This window comes from Dama dama, chromosome 8 (assembly GCF_033118175.1).
Source record: "Dama dama isolate Ldn47 chromosome 8, ASM3311817v1, whole genome shotgun sequence".
Taxonomy (NCBI): Eukaryota; Metazoa; Chordata; class Mammalia; order Artiodactyla; family Cervidae; genus Dama; species Dama dama.
In genome coordinates, this window is record NC_083688.1 from 37,800,574 (window position 1) to 37,817,171 (window position 16,598).

At 41.7% G+C, this 16,598-nt stretch overlaps 2 protein-coding genes and 1 non-coding gene across 3 annotated transcripts in view; all 3 read right to left on the reverse strand.

The window, feature by feature from the left end:
* The window catches only part of PTH2R (parathyroid hormone 2 receptor), an 80,718-nt gene extending 75,618 nt beyond the window's left edge, over positions 1 to 5,100 (reverse strand). The window contains exon 1 of the mRNA XM_061147932.1: positions 5,026 to 5,100. Coding sequence (XP_061003915.1) covers positions 5,026 to 5,100 — 75 coding nt within the window. The remainder of the gene's footprint in view (positions 1 to 5,025) is intronic.
* Positions 5,101 to 6,762: 1,662 nt separating this feature from the next.
* On the reverse strand, positions 6,763 to 6,869 carry LOC133061107 (U6 spliceosomal RNA). Its single transcript, XR_009693937.1, has one exon. It is a non-coding gene; the product is annotated as a U6 spliceosomal RNA (small nuclear RNA).
* An 849-nt stretch (positions 6,870 to 7,718) lies between these two features.
* LOC133060918 (TOX high mobility group box family member 4-like) lies at positions 7,719 to 10,349 on the reverse strand. The gene is made up of 2 exons (XM_061148874.1): positions 10,277 to 10,349; positions 7,719 to 10,193 (listed from the first exon to the last, which is right to left on the reverse strand). The coding sequence occupies exons 1-2, from the start codon at positions 10,347 to 10,349 to the stop codon at positions 8,407 to 8,409; spliced, it is 1,860 nt and encodes a 619-aa protein (XP_061004857.1). The 3' UTR covers positions 7,719 to 8,406.
* Between the last annotated feature and the right edge of the window lie 6,249 nt (positions 10,350 to 16,598).

Consider the following 16,598-nt stretch of genomic DNA (forward strand, 5'->3'; position numbering starts at 1 on the left):
ATCCCTTCACAACACTTAGGTTGTTCCCAAGTCTTGGCAATTGTAGACAATGCTGCAATAAACAGGAAGGTACAGATACCTAAACTATGAGATGGTGATTTCATTCCCTTTGGGTATTATCCAGAAGTGAGACTGCCAAATCATACAGTAGTTCTATTTTTTATTTTTTGAGGAACTTATACTTTTTCCAGAGTGGTTGTATGAATTTACATTCCCACCAATAGTGCACAAGCGTTCCCTTTTCTCCTCATCCTCTCCAAAACTTATCTCTTGTCTTTTTGATGATAGCCATTCTAACAAGTGTGAGGCAAGTGGATACCTCATTGTGATTTTTGAGGTACACTGCCCTCATTATTAGTGATGTTGAGAATCTTTTCATGTACCTATTATTTCTTTTGCTGTAGAGAAGCTTTTTAGATTGAGGTCATCCCAGTTGTTTATTTTCTGTTTTGTTGCTTGCATTTTGATATTATATCCAAAAAATAACTGCCAAGATCAATGTCAAGAAACTTTACCCCTGTTTTCTTCTAGTAAGTTTAGAGTCTTAAATTTAAGTCATTAATCCATTTGGAGTTAATTTTTGTGAGTAGTATAAAATGGGGGTCTAATTTTACTCATCTGTTTACCCAGTTTTCCTAACACCATTTATTGAAGAGACAGTCCTTTCCCCAGTAGGTATTCAAGGCTCTCTTGTCAAAGAGTTATTTCTGGGCTCTTGATTCTGCTCCATTGGTCTATGTGTTTTTATGCCAGAATTCTGCAGTTTTGATTACTGTAGTTTTGTAATAAAACTTGAAATCAGGTAATACAGAGTAGATCAGTAAATAGGTATATAGTCTTAAATATTTCTGCATAGTATTCATGGGCTTCCCTGTGGCTTAGTGGTAAAGAATCTGCCTGCCAACACAAGAGACACAAGTTTGACCCTGGGGCCTGGAAGATCCCCTGGAGAAGGAAATGGCAACCCACTCCAGTATTCTTGCCTGGGAAATCCCATGGACAGAGGAGTCTGATGAGCAAAATCCATGGGGTTGCAAAGAGTCGGATACAACTTAGCGAGTAAACAACCCACATTTATTTTAATGTGAAAGGAGAAAATAATCAAAACTAATTTTGGGGGTTGGAATACACACCATAATTTAGCTAATAGTTAATATAGTGAAGTCACTCAGTCGTGTCCGACTCTTTGCGACCCCATGGACTGCAGCCTACCAGGCTCCCCCATCCATGGGATTTTCCAGACAAGAGTACTGGAGTGAGTTGCCATTTCCTTCTCCAAATTCAGCTAATAGACTAACACAATGCAGATTGTGAGTTAAAGGCAGCTACACTAAAAGTTTGCCATAAAATCTCACTTATCAAAAAGGGAGAACAAAATGGAAAGAGATGAGTCACCTGAGTGGGCAGGGAGGAAAATCTGACTTCTTCCAATATTCTCTAGAAACAACAGTCAGGCACCATTCAAATTGTTTTGATTTTTTGTTTTGTTTTTCCTGGCTGTTTTTCCAATTCAATAGTTACTTTCTTTTACTTTAATCCCAGAAAACACTGGGTAACCTATGACCAAGTTTTAGAACTATAAATTTGATTCAGAGAAATCTGACCTCAGTTATTAAACATGAACATTTCAAATCACACTGTGTGTTTTTACCTGAACACATTTACTTTTGTTTCCTTTTGCACAGATGTAGCCTTTTTACTGGGATAACATTTTCAGGAACATAATCATCATGTAAACTACAGCTTCTAAAGATAATTTTGTTCTAAAAAAAATGTGGCCAGTTTAACCAGGAGGTAAGTTTGATTAGCATGTGCTAACTGATGATCTGTTAAGTTGATCATTATTTATTTCACCAAGTGAAAGTAAGAAAATGTTCGTCTTTTATATTGTTTTTTCTTCCACCTGTGTTACAGAAACATGTGTTCTTTACCATAAAGGGACATTAAAAATCACAGTGTACTTAAACCAAAAGAGCAGTTTTCATATTCAGTGTCTGTTACTCCAAAAGCAACAACTACATCCAAAACAAAGCAGTACATTTAGAAAAATACATTTTAGCATTGTCTCCTGTGCAAATGATCATTTGTAATAGGGAAGAACACATCTAACTCCATAGTGGGTCTGTTTCTTTTTCTTTAACCTCTGTGCTCTGTTGCCTGTGCTTAGTCAAGCTAGCTCTGCACCTTTTGTGAAAGATTGGTGCCTACAGCCTAAAGTAATAATATATAGGATAGCCCATTCTCAAGACTCTGACCTTTAAAGATATAATACTCTTCCATTCATATAGTGATAAAAAGTTGCAGTTAAAGGATTAAAAGAATATGTTTATTGAATTCTGTTTGTCAGTTACTAAGACAGGAGAGTTCTAGAAACACCCAACTCTTTTAGATATATGCTTTGCCAGCAGCTCTCTTCTCTCCAGCTTTGTGACCAGATGTGCGTTCCACTGCATAATTCATACCCAGAGCAGCCACCTCTGCCCCTTAGAATAGAATGACATTTTAAAAATTAAAACTGAAGTAAATAATTAGAGACTTGAGTTCCCCATGGGCTCAAAAAAGACAGGTTTTCTTGGAATGAAAGAAATACAAATTACCTCAGTCAATGGAGTGATACCACTCCAAAGGTGGTACCTTATGGAAAAGCCACCACCCAAAGGCACCGTGCTAATTGTCACAGGGGATTCCAAACTGCTTACTGCTTCTCCATGGGGTTGGCCAAGACTTTGTCAGGCTTGCATCCCAGTCTGAGGCTCTTCTTGTGCAACCCTGCTTCCTCACCCTGTTATCCTTCTCAGGCATCACCCTCCAATAAACCTCTATTTCCCGGAGGATTCACTAACAGTAAAGAAAAACTACAGATATTAATACAGTTGTCCTCATTACCACGTGAAAATCTGACTGGGAAATTTATTGCTGGGCCCTGCAATGATGCTGGATGCATGAAGTCATGGCCTCTGAACTGATCTGAGCGAAAGGAGGGGTGGGGTGTAACCTCACCAACTAAAGACCACAGAGTTATTCAAAACAATTGAAAAATTGGCCTATGTTATCTCTTTTGTAATGTGATCCAGGGTTTGCCAGATACTAAACATTTATTATACACAAGCCACAAGCTAATTCTGCTTAGATGAGTTCCCTCTGTTGTTCTATCAATATATTAAAACTTTTAAATATATGTCTTGGCTGGGAATAAAGAAACTGAAGACCAAACAAGGTGTCAATGTGTCTAGGCAAATCTCTTTAATGTAACCTTCAGATTTTGTTTAAAGTGCCAAAAATGTAAATATTATCACAAACTGTCATTTTACATAACTCAATCTATAAATATAAATGGAAATCATTGTTAAGCAACGGGTCTCAACCAAAAGCGATTCTGCCTCCCAAAGGACCGTGGGCAGTATCTGGAGACATTTTCGGTTGTCACAGCCAGGCAGGGGTAGGGGGTTGCTACTGGATCTAGTGTAAAGAGTACAGAGACTCTACTAAATATCCTACAATGGACAAGTCAGCTCCCATAACAAAGACTTACATGGCCCAGTGTGTTGAGAAACTTGGACTTAAAATTATAGGAAAAGTGTTCAATGTCCTGATTTTTCTAAAGCTAAAAGGAAACATCCTTCCCATGATAGCATAGTGATTTTTTTTCTTTGTTGTGTTAAACAATGTCTCTCCATTTCCTTAGAAAAAGTAATCTGGAAAGTTGAATAAAATAAATGGTTAGAGGTCATTTGGCCCTTAAAGAAGCTGCATTTTCAAGCACAGTATTCAAATACCTTATGAGACAGAAACATTAGAGATCACCGGAGTTCTATCACTGTCACCAAATTCTTAGTTTTTTTCATTCTTTCACATTCTTTTTGTTACCTGGGTGAAATTTTTCAGGTTTGAGCATACTCTACTTTTGAGCATTCATTGACAATCTTATTGCTCAATGACAGTGTACCTCGTTTTAATTTTTTTTTTTTTTAACAGATTTACTTCACATGAACTACCCTGGTCATATCAGCAGGGGAAAAAAAAAAAAAAACTGCACGTTTAGAATAACTGAAATTTAAACTGGCCGTTTGAAAGCCAAGAACATAGTATTAAGTTTAGACAGTATCAGCGCATAAATTAATGCCTTAATTTTCTCACGGGGAAAGAATTTAAAAAACAAAAACAAAAAAACTAATTGGGGGCTTTATTTGACGGTCAAAATGCGCCCCCTTCCGAACAAAAGAGAAATAACGTTGATTTCAGTCATTCAGTCTCAGAGCTGTTAAACTGCATTCCACTCAACACTACAAGCATCTCTTTCTAGCTCATCTGAAAACCTGAGTGTAAATCCTACATTTTATTTGATTCAAAACAATGTGAGGATGAATTATGACTTTAGATGTACATTAGAGAGGCTCCTTTGTGAAAGATCACCCAGAAAATCTCTGAAGGATACTAGCAGTCCGAAAATAACAATTGCCACTTATTCTAAAAATGAACAACTCAGCTTTAACAAGTTACGTATATTTTTCTATCTAGTTTCCTCGCTTTAATGATGCACGATTCTGTATTAGCGAGATCCTGCTATCCTTTCAGGCAGTGGTCACAAACAATCCTAGAAATTTAAGTTCTCAAAACGGACAGTAAATTGCCAGCAGACAAAAAATAATGTAATTAAACGGGGAACCAAGAAGTCTAACAGTAAGAAAAGTTCCTCACGTCTCAACCTCCCTCTACTGATCCAGAAAGTCGTGGTTCCGAAGAATCCTCTTACTTAGCAGATGCCAAGATGCTGGTCGGAATACCACCCCAAGACATCATTCGCCTAAAACATACCTCTGCAGCTCCACTAAATGCCTGTCAAACCTTGCCGAGTGCACCTCTGTGTGTGTCTGTCTGTCTGTCTGTCTGCCTCTGTGTGCGTTAGTGCCTGGGTGTGTAAGGATGCGCGCACCTTGGTCTCAGCCAAGTCCCGGCGTTCGGCCCTAACGCCGGGTTCCGGCGGGTGGCTCCGGGAAGCAGGTGCCTCGGGGCCCGGGCTCTTACCTGGGCTCCGGCGAGAATGCAGCAGCCGAATAACAGCCACCCCCAGAAATACAGCGAGGCCCCTGGCCCGGCCATACCCAGACCAGCCCGAGCGAGGAACAGGAACATTCTTCCCGGAGTCCGGGATAAGCTCCACACTCGCAACTTGGCCGGCGCGAGGCAAACTTGTGACTGGGAACGCGGCGCAACCGGGAGTCGGGTTCGAGGCTACCGGCCGGGATGCCCTGGACCAGGCTGTCCGCGCCGCGTGCGTTTGGGGTTGGGTCTTGCCTCTCGGAGGCTCGCGCCTTGGTCGGTACTTCCAGGCTGAGCTGCTCGATCCCGGCCTTGACTCGCTGGCCCCGCGCCGGGTGGACGCGCGCGCGCGCCCCGCGCGGCTGCTGGAGCGGCGGGAAGGCGCTTGCGCTCCTCTCCGAGTCACCCTGTCCGGCAGCCCAGGGGAACCCGAGGGCGACGGCTCCGGAGCGCCGCTGCCGCCGCCCGCAACTCGCACGGTCTCTGCCCGCCTCCACTCTGTCCCACGTTCCGTTGCCCTGTCTCTAGGGGTACCCTGGGTCGTTGGGGAGTGTCCGAACTTCCCCTCCTGTGCAGACGCCGGCTGACCACCAGCCGCTGAGACCCGAACAGCGTGGTTAAAGGTTTCGGAGGCCAGGTGCATTCCCCATCGACGACTCTAAGCTGACCAGTACCTACACCTCTAAAGTTCTGATTGCCTTCTCTTTAACCACTGTACTAATACCGTGCCTCTGGGCGCGGGGGCGGGGAGAGATTCTACTCTAACAGAAATCTCTAGGTCAAAAAATTTTGGATCTTTATATTTTGGGGTTCAGGCATTAAAAAATACTAATATTCTTTAATATTTTTCTGTGTGTAAACACCTTCGTTTGAGACAGTCTTTTTATTTTTCTTAGAGGCATAGTCGTCAAGATGCCTGAGACTGTTTCACAGACATTGAATTGAAGAATATTGTCTCCCAGCATCTGATACAATTTGGAAAGAATGATGCCCAAAGATGAAACAAATTCGCTCATGTCCTCTTGACAATGAGCGTCTGACTTGTCACCACTGGCTTTCATTTGAATGCCGAAGTGAAAACGGAGTTTGCTTTTAAAACGTAGATTGCTAATGACTGCGTGCCCAGTCGCTCAGTCATGTCCAGGTCTTTAGGACCCCGTGGACTGCAGCCTGTTAGGCGCCTCTGGCCACGGGATTTCCCAAACAAGAATACTGGAGCGGGTTACCATTTCCTCCTCCAAGGGCTCTTCCCCACCCAGGGATAGAACCCAGGTCTCCTGGGTTTCCAGCACTGGCAGATGGATTCTTTACCACTGAGCCTTACTAATGACTGGACAGCTCTATGTATTAATTTTATATCCTGCAACTTTACTATATTCGTTGATAAGCTCTAGTAATTTTCTGGTAGAGTCTTTAGGGTTTTCTATGTAGAGGATCATGTCATCTGCAAACATCGAGAGTTTCACTTCTTCTTTTCCTATCTGGATTCCTTTTACTTCTTTTTCTGCTCTGATTGCTGTGGCCAAAACTTCCAAAACTATGTTGAATAGTAGTGGTGAGAGTGGGCACCCTTGTCTTGTTCCTGATTTTAGGGGAAATGCGTTCAATTTTTCACCATTGAGGGTAATGCTTGCTGTGGGTTTGTCATATATAGCTTTTATTATGTCAAGGTATGTTCCTTCTATTCCTGCTTTCTGGAGAGTTTTAATCATAAATGGATGTAAAAATATGGAACGCTTCACGAATTTGCGTGTCATCCTTGCACAGGGGCCATGCTAATCTTCTCTGAATCGTTCCAATTTTAGTATATGTGCTGCCAAAGCGAGCACTGGACAGCTCTAAAATACTAGAGATAGATAACTTTTATTTCTAATTCTACATATCTAAAAAAAGTTCACTCCTATCCTTTTTATTGTTTCTAGTGCAGATAGGTATTATAAACAATTTCATGTGCTTTTCTCCATCCATAGGATTTTCCAGGCAAGAGTACTGGAGTGGGTTGCCATTTCCTTCTCAGTGGGATTCCGGCATTGTAAGCAGACTACCGTCTGAGCCCTGAGGGAAGTCCTTTTTTGAAATTAGCAAAATCTAAATTACATAACATATACACACACACACCTGCAAAATTACCAATAAAGTAATTTCCATTTTCCACTTATTCTATCAAAAATTTAAGGGGGGGTACACCATTTTTCGAAACAGGACTCTATAGTCACTACTATCTAAAATCTTTGGTTTGATTAAATTTTTAAATTATTTATTTTTGGCTGTGCTGGTTAGTCATTGCGGCACAATCTTTAATTGTGGCAAGCAAAGGCTACTCTCTAGTTGCAGTTCAAGGGCTTCTCATTGCAGTGGCTTCTCTCGTTTCGGAGCATAGGCTCGAGGGCACACAGACTTCAACAGTTGCAGCATGTGAGCTCGGTAGCTGCAGCTTCCAGGCTCTAGAGCACTGAGTCAATAGTTGTGGTGTTTGGGCTTAGTTGCTCTGCAGCATGAGGGATCTTCTTATACCAGGGATTGAACCTGTATCTTCTGCATTAGCAGGATTCTTTACCACTGAGCCACCAGGGAAGCCCCTGGTTTGATTAAATTATTTATAATTATTAACTGTTACACTACCCTACTCAAGCAAGAAAATAATAACAGTAATAATACTGACAGCATTTATTTTTTTTTTTTTTTTTTTTTAAACTTTGGTGAAACCTCTTATATTAAGGAAGTAGAGTTCTGCCTTTTACACTCAAACTGTGATACAATCAGAAAGTTGAGTACAGAAATATAATTGCAGAGAAATAAGAAGCTCCTAGGTGATGTTATTTTCTCTACAGTCCAGTGTGCTTGCTATTCCTGTGTTGAAAACCTTTGTTCTCAAACTAATAATGTACAGATGTGATAGTAATAGTTCTCTAAGAGGTAACCTTTAATGCAACCTTTTAGCCCCTTTAGAAGGGATGCACATAGTGATGTTTTTTCCCTAGGCTCAAAGCTGAGTACTCTATCATTTTAATAATCTTTTAGGTAAATCCTATGACAATTATACCAAGTTTCCTCAAACAGTCCCCCACCCAGCCATCACCCCTATGTTCTACTTGTTTATATTCCCTTCACCCTTTCCTCTGTTACTATCACTGATATCTCTGCTTTTACTTGAAGGCAAAATGCAATTCCAGATTGCAGCAAACTCAGTGGCCCTGTTCCATAGCCCCTGTAGAAGAGCGACAGAAGGGGAGAAACGTGAAAGACATAAAGGATCATCATGGGTTGAGATCAGGCACTACCAGAAGCCTCGCTTGTCTTTTTAAAATAGGCTCGGTGGACATGTTCCCAGCAGTAAGTCTTCACTGGCTTGGAGGACAGGAAGTACTATTTCACAAACACCACTGTGTTTGAGTTTCTAGAGGCTACCCAGGCCAAGAAGACATCCCTGCAGTGCTTCACCACGCACTCGTTGCTGCAGTACTCATTGTCCCAGTCCTTACTCACAACGGGAGGGTTTTCACAGCCGGACCTCACACATCGAGGCTGGGGTGAAAGTGTCATGGGAGACCCACTCACCAATTCAACATCCATTTGAGAAGGAGACTCAACCTCAGGGACTACATCTGTGATCATCTCACAGATTGTCTCAGGAGTGGTTTCCTCCACTGTATGGGTCTCAGGGCTGTTGTTCACAGGCTGCTCTGGACTACTTTCTACAGGTGGTGGAACTAAGGTAGTCTGCATTTTCAGGGTGGGTGGAGGCACAATCTTGACCTGCAGTGGAGGTGGCTGTTGCTGTAGGTTGATTCGAAATTTCTGAGGTGGAGGCTGTTGCATGGCCTGGAGTGGGGGAGGCTGTTGGAGAATGGTTACTTGCTGCTGAGTGGGGGGTTGAGGCATCTGCTGTAGTGGAGGGGGCTGTAGTCGGGGTGGAGGTAGTTGCATAGAAGCTGCTGCTGCTGCTGCTGCCTGCAACACCGATCGAGTGACAATCTGGGCTTGTTGACTGGGCTGGATAGTAGCTGTACTGGTTTGGCCAAGTTGGAGACCCCGAGAGGTCACCACTGTGGCTGGGATAACAGTAACCATCCCGCCTTGAGACATAGTAATAGAAGAGGGCAACATCTGTTTGGTAATAATCAACTTGGTAATATTGGGCTGACCCCCAGCCCCAGAAGATGCCTGGTTTGCCACATAGGATGAAAGAGTTGAATTGACAACAATGGAAGGAGACAGGGCAGGGGGCTCTGTTGAGGCTGGTGCTGGGGACGCTGGGTCAGCAGCAGCCACAGGAGGTGGAGAAGGAGTCTGTGATGGTGGCGCTGGGTCCATGTCAACAGTTTCCACAGTGGCCTGACACTCTTGATTGTCTTTATAAGCAGCCAGAGCCTTCAGATACTCTTTCTTGGCAGCTTCAGTTTTCCTCTTATATACCTGTTTTTGCTCTTCTCCAAGACTGTCCCACATAGAAGCCACAATTTTTGAAACCTCCCCAAAAGTGGCATTGGGATTCTGTCCCTTGATGGCAGCCTGTGTGTCACGAAAGAATAAAGCATATGCTGAAACTGGTTTTTGAGGTTCATTAGGATCTTTCTTTTTTCTCTTCTTTGGAGCCTTCTGCTTTTTCCCTGCTTCCACCACAACTGTCTTCTGGCTGGGAGGTTGCCTCCGGAATTCCTCAACACCATCCTCATGAAGTGAACTTGTAGGTGAAGCGGTGGTTGAAAGACGATCCTCAGGTGACTGGGCAGGTGGCAGGATGGTGCCACCCCCTAAGCTCAGACCAAGTTGAGAACTCAGTTCTGACTGATCAATGGTGGTCAACTGGCTATGCCCCATCAAGCCAGATGTCATGTCTGTCATTGGTACATCAATTGTAACAGGTGGGTTGGCGCTATACTGAGTTCCTATAGAATGATCCAAGTCCATGGTCAAGCCCCCACTCAGGAGCCCCCCGCCCTGCTCCATCAAGCCATGGGTCATGCCCACAGGCATGTCCAACGTCTGGACCCCATACTGGGCTGAAAAGCTGCCATCCTGAGAGGAGGAAGGGTCTGCCAGGTCATCAAAGTGGCCAACGACATCTGAGACAGCCAATGAGGGATCAGAATCCAAGGAGATAGGTGGGATTTCAAATTCCTCATCACCCAGGCTTGGTGTGTGGAACGTCTTCATAAGAGATATAGCCAGAGGGCAAACTGGTTCTCTAACAGTTCCCGAACACATTCCTGTCTTGCTCTGAACAAGCCTTTCTCGGCCCCGGACAGGAAGGGGTGCGAGGGCCCTGTGATCGTCAGGTAATTGTCATTTCCTCCGGGAAACTCCATCTTCACACAACGGCTATCAGGGTCTCAGTGAACTCATCACTCCCACCGCCCCTCACACAGGACACGGAACTGCCCTACTGACAGCATTTAATAAGTGCTTTGCTACATTCCAGTGACTCTTCTATGTACTTAATCTCTATGATTAACCCTGTGAGATAGTATTACTGCTATCCATACTTAGAGATGAGGAAATAGACACCAAGTCACTTGCCCAAGGTCTAGATATTCTATCACGTGGCACTTTTGATCATCTGTTCTCGTGTTTGGCAATAGTATTATTGCAAATTTTGTTTCATATTCCTTAGGCATCACAAAACCAGAAACACTTTTCCAGCCAGTTTTTATTTTCATCTCTCTGTTTGTGCCCCGTCCCAAAACTTGAGAATAATTTACTGTGTGTTACAGCAGTACTTCTGAGCCAGAGGAAGTTTTGTCCCAGGATACATCTGGCAAAATGTCTGGGCATCTTTGATGTGTCACAGTACATGTTTTGGCATGTTAGGTAAAATAAAAAAAAAATAATTACGCAAATCACTGTGATAGCATCAGGATATTTGTCACTCTTCTCATAAAATGCTATAATCGCTTATACTGTGGGTCAACATGGAATAATTAGTTAGGATTATTTACAAACTGATAATTGGGGGGGAAAAAACAAAGCTTTGTGCAAAGTTGATGAAGTGGTTTAACCACCAAGTATCTTTGCAAATAACATCTTGTCAGTCTTTGAAGTCAGTGAAAACTAGATAAAGGCTCTGATCATCCACATTCACAAATGAAAAACAGGATCCAGATGATAAAGGAACTCAATTTCAAGTCAGTCTTGGTCTCGAGGAAATTATCTATTTATGGCAAAGTTTCATTTTATGTCTTGTTGTTTATTTACTTGTTAGCTTGTTTTTGTCTAAATCATAAGCTGACCATCTGCAAAATTAGCTGGCATGCTTGTTAAAAGGCACCTTCTGGGGCTTTACCTCAGACCTGCTGAATCCCAGTATCGAGGATCGGGTTCAGGAATCTCCATTTTTAAAAGGCCCCTGGGTGAGTCTCATACAAGATTAAGTTTGGACACTGCTGTCTAGACTGATGGATACACCCAGCTGGTGTGGGCTTCATGGGCAGTTGAAAGGTCTGTTAGAGTAATCCTTTTCTTCTTTGCAAAGTGTATTATCATATGCAATGAAGGGCCAGGGGTCAACAGTCAGCCTACTTGGTAAGAGGGAGATATGGGGACAAACAGGCTATTATCCAAACATTCCCCCAAATTGCAGATTGGACAGCCCTATTTTGAGGAGGATTATTTTTGTTGTTGTTGTTCTGTTCATCCATCTCTAAGTGCAGCCATCTTTCCTTGTTTTAATGCTGTCCTTCTTTCTTGGTTTTTACTGGGGAGAACTGAAGGATCAGAGGCTCTGCTCTGCTTCTGCCTGAGACTCCAGGTTGAGCTTCTCTTGAGCACATCACCTACTGTCTCTAGAAACAAATTTGGAGGGCTTCATGCTGGGAGCAAAGATTGCTGCTGTTAGCTGCTCTGCATTTGGAGGAAAGGCAGCTAAAACATTAAAATCAATTAATTAATTTGAGGTTAGCTAATCATCTATGTAAAGTAATTGCTTTGATAATTTCTCTAAGTTCTTTAAAGCTTTTTAATCACAAGCTAGGATATGAGGTTGTGCAGCTGCTGTGTGTGTCTGTGAGTGTGTCTGTTTGCCTGTCTATATCTGTGTGTCTGTCTGTGTGTGTTTACAATTGTATCTATTTTTAACATTCCAGGAATTTCTCAAAAATTTTAGTGTACCAATCTCAGGGTTTTTTGTTTTCCAGTATGATGCTGTCTGATTCTTTTAAAATGTGGATATGCATTTTCTTTCATTTCAGTAGGGTTTTAAACAGGAAATACAAATAAATGTATGTTCTCTATTCATGTTTTCTGGAAACCCAAAGGGAAAAAATGTATTTAAAAATTCTTGGGAATTCCCTGGTGATCCAGTGGTTAGGACTCTGCTCTTCCACTGCACGGGTCCTGGCTTTGCTGGCAGGGGAACTAGGATGCCACAAGCTGCATGGAAGGGAAAAAAAAATTTAGTCACATTTTTATTATAATACCCATTCCAAGAGAAAATTTTGCAAATGCATAAAATCACAGAGGAGAATAAAAATCCAACAAAATTCTTCTACCCACCATTTTGTTTGCTCATAATTATTTTGAAATAAGATTGGCCTTTTACTGATTATAACATTTTTTAAAGGATGAAAAACAAACACACTGAATAAGAATGGTGGGTTGGCTGGGTTTTATTATTTAATTTTCTATACCTTCTGTTATTATATGATACAATATTCTGGAAACAAAAGAGTTATCACTGGGATGACTATCCTTGAACATGTATTTTTGTGTAAATCATTGAATATTGCCTTAAAATAAAATTTTAAATCAAAAATTTTCTTTAAAAAATATGCTCAAATTTAAGACTTATTACAGATATTTATAAACTGAACTTGAACTTGTTTATAATTTTGCTGAAGCATTTCCTTACACTCTTGCTTTTGTTGGTATTACATTTTAGAATCTTGTGCATTTAGAAAAGATGACTTGTCCTTACTGTTTTTATTTTTAGTGTATTAATAAGGTTGACTAATGCATACATGTATTGTCCAATAGTATCGCTTCTTTTTAAAATCTATTCTTGCTTCTTGAGGGAAGAGATGAAGAGGCACACAATCTGAAGCAAGAAAGCCTGGGTTTGATTTCCAGTTCTGCCACTTCCTAGCTGAGTAACCCTGGGGAGATTACAGAAAAGCCTTCCTTTGTCTTAATCTCCTCAAACATAAAATGGAGAAAATAAGAGTACCTCCCTCAAAAGTTTGTTGGAAAAGTTAAGTGAGTTAACAAACATAAACAGTGAGAAATTACCTGGTTCAGGGGAAATGCTCAATAGATGTTAGTTACAGTAACTAGTACTGCTTCATTTCCTATTACTATTATTAATGATTTTAGCCTTGTGACCAGTGTATGAATGAGCAAAGGATTGTGGTGAGTTTGAATGATTCTTATTTATGGAAAGAAAAGCACTATCTCTATTTAGAATATTAAATATTTTTTACTAGAAATACCAAAATGTCTTTTCAACTTTATTTTTGGATTAATTTGAAATGTCTGAATCAGTGTAGAAGTTTAAAAAAAAAAAAAACTTTTATGGATCTGAATCTATCAGTCTTTTATAGTTTCTTCCTTAGCTTTTAAGTCAAGAAAGAAACAGCATTCTAAAAACCAGAATATCTTTTCATCAGATCTTTTTCTATTTTTTCACTATTTCATAATTTCACATTTAATACTTTAGAAGTATTGACTTTTCTACAATGATGATTTAACAATTTTCCCAAATACCTAACCAGTTAACGCTGTATCATTTATCAAAGAATCCACTTGTTTAATGAGAAAGATATTTTGAAGAGAGGTGGAGGATGGACTTTGCTGATGATTCCAAAATCACAACTTGGGCTCCACATGTGACTGCTATACTAGAAGAGGTTTAAAAATCATAGCAGTGTATAGGGCTTCCCTGGTGGCTCAGAGGGTAAAGCCTGCAATGCAGGAGACCTGGGTTCGAACCCTGGCCAGCAAGATCCCTAGAGAAGGAAAAGGCAACCCACTCTGGTACTCTTGCTAGGAAAATCCCATGGATGGAGAAGCCTGGTTGGCTACAGTCCATGGAGTCGCAAAGAGTCGGACATGACTGAGTGACTTCACTTCACTTTGAATACAGCATCTGTCCATTTCATCCAGAGTAGAATCCCATTCATCAAACCCAGATGTTTTGGAAGGAACCAAAATGTCCACTGACAGATGAATGGATAAAGAAGATGTGGTACATATATACAATAGAACACTACTGGGCCATAAAGAGGAATGAAAATGGGTCATTCGCAGTGATGTGGATGAACCCAGAGCCTGTCACACAGAGTGAAGTAAGTCAGAAAGAGACAAACAGATATTGTATATTAACATATATGGAATCTAGAAAAGTGATAGTGACAAACACTTTTGTAGGACAGGAATAGAGACAGAGACGTAGAGAGCAGACTTATGACATGGTGTGGGGGTAGAGGAGAGCAGGACAATTGGAAGAGCAGCACTGACGTATATACACTACCATGTGTAAAACAGATAGCCAGTGGGAAGGTGCTGTGTAGCGCAGGTAGCTGAGCTCATTGCTCTGTGATGATCTGGACAGTGTGAATGAGGAGGTGGGTGGGAGGGAGGCTCCAGTGGGAGGGGACATATGTGTACATATAGCTGACCCACCTCCCCATTCACACCATCCAGATCATCACAGAGCAATGAGCTCAGCTACCTGCACTACACCGCAACTTCCCATTGGCTATCTGTTTTACACATGGTAGTGTATATACATCAATGTTGCTCTTCCAATGAAAGAGATGGGAATACCAGACCACCTGAACTGCCTCTTGAGAAACCCATATGCAGGTCAGGAAGCAACAGTTAGAACTGGACATGGAACAACAGACTGGTTCCAAATAGGAAAAGGAGTATGTCAAGGCTGTATATTGTCACCCTGCTTATTTAACTTATATGCAGAGCACATCATGAGAAATGCTGGGCTGGAGGAAGCACAAGCTGGAATCAAGATTGCCGGGAGAAATAGCAATAACCTCAGATAAGCAGATGATGCCACCCTTATGGCAGAAAGTGAAGAACTAAAGAGCTTCTTGATGAAAGTGAAAGAGGAGAGTGAAAATGTTGGCTTAAAGCCCAACATTCAGAAAACTAAGATCATGGCATCTAGTCCCATCACTTCATGGCAAATAGACGGGGAAACAGTGGAAACAGTGGCGACATATTAAAAAGCAGAGACATTACTTTGCCAACAAAGGTCCATCTAGTCAAGGCTATGGTTTTTCCAGTAGTCATGTATGGATGTGAGCGGTGGACCATAAAGAAAGCTGGGCACTGAAGAATTGATGCTTTTGAACTGTGGTGTTGGAGAAGACTCTTGAGAGTCCCTTGGACTGCAAGGAGATCCAACCCGTCCATCCTAAAGGAGATCAGTCCTGAATATTCATTGGAAGGACTGATGTTGAAGCTGAAACTCCAATACTTTGGCCACATGATGCGAACAGCTGACTTATTGGAAAAGACCCTGATGCTGGGAAAGATTGAAGGTGGGAGGAGAAGGGGACAAGAGTGGATGAGATGGTTGGATGGCATCACCGATTCAATGGACATGAGTTTGAGTAAACTCCGGGAATTGGTGATGGACAGGGAGGCCTGGTGTGCTGCAGTCCATGGGGTCACAAAGAGTCGGACACGACTGAGTGACTGAACTGAACTGATAGCTCATTCACACTCTTGTGAAGCAGAAACTAACACAACATTGTAAAGCAAGTGTTCTCCAATAATAAAATATTAAAAAAAAAAAAATAGAAAAGCAACTGACAGTATTTGTTGTCCATAATAAAAATCAAAGTTTTCAAGTGAAAAAAAAAAAAAAACCCAGATGTCAAAGGCCCCTGCCAAACAGTTGGCAATGTTTCTTCTGAATATGTGACTGTTAGATATGGAAAGTTGTAAGAAATTAGGCCTCTGAAGTCAGTCCTGAAGGCTTTCTGCCTGTAACTCTGGAAATAGGCAGACAGCAGCAGGAAAAAACCTGGCCATTTAAACACAGTTATGGGTTTCCCATGAGGTAAAGAGTCTGCCTGCAATGTGGGAGACCTGGGTTTGATCCCTGAGTAGGGAAGATCCTTGGAGAAGGGAATGGCTACTCACTCTAGTATTCTTGCCTGGAGAATCCCATGGATAGAGGAACCTGACAGGCTACAGACCAAGGGTTTGCAAAGAGTCAGACACAACTGAGCAATTAATACTTTATGGGCTTCTCTGGTGGCTGTAGGTGAGTGATCACACCATCATGATTATCTGGGTCGTGAAGATCTTTCTTGTACAGTTCTGTATATTCTTGCCACATCTTAATATCTTCTGCTTCTGTTAGGTCCATACCATTTCTGTCCTTTATTGAGCCCATCTTTGCATGAAATGTTCCCTTGGTATCTCTAATTTTCTTGAAGAGATCCTAGTCTTTCCCTCTCTATTGTTTTCCTCTATTTCTTTACACTGATCACTGAGGAAGGCTTTCTTATCTCTCCTTGCTAATCTTTGGAACTCTGCATTCAAATGGGTATATCTCTCCTTTTCTCCTTTGCTTTTGGCTTCTCTTTCTTTTCACA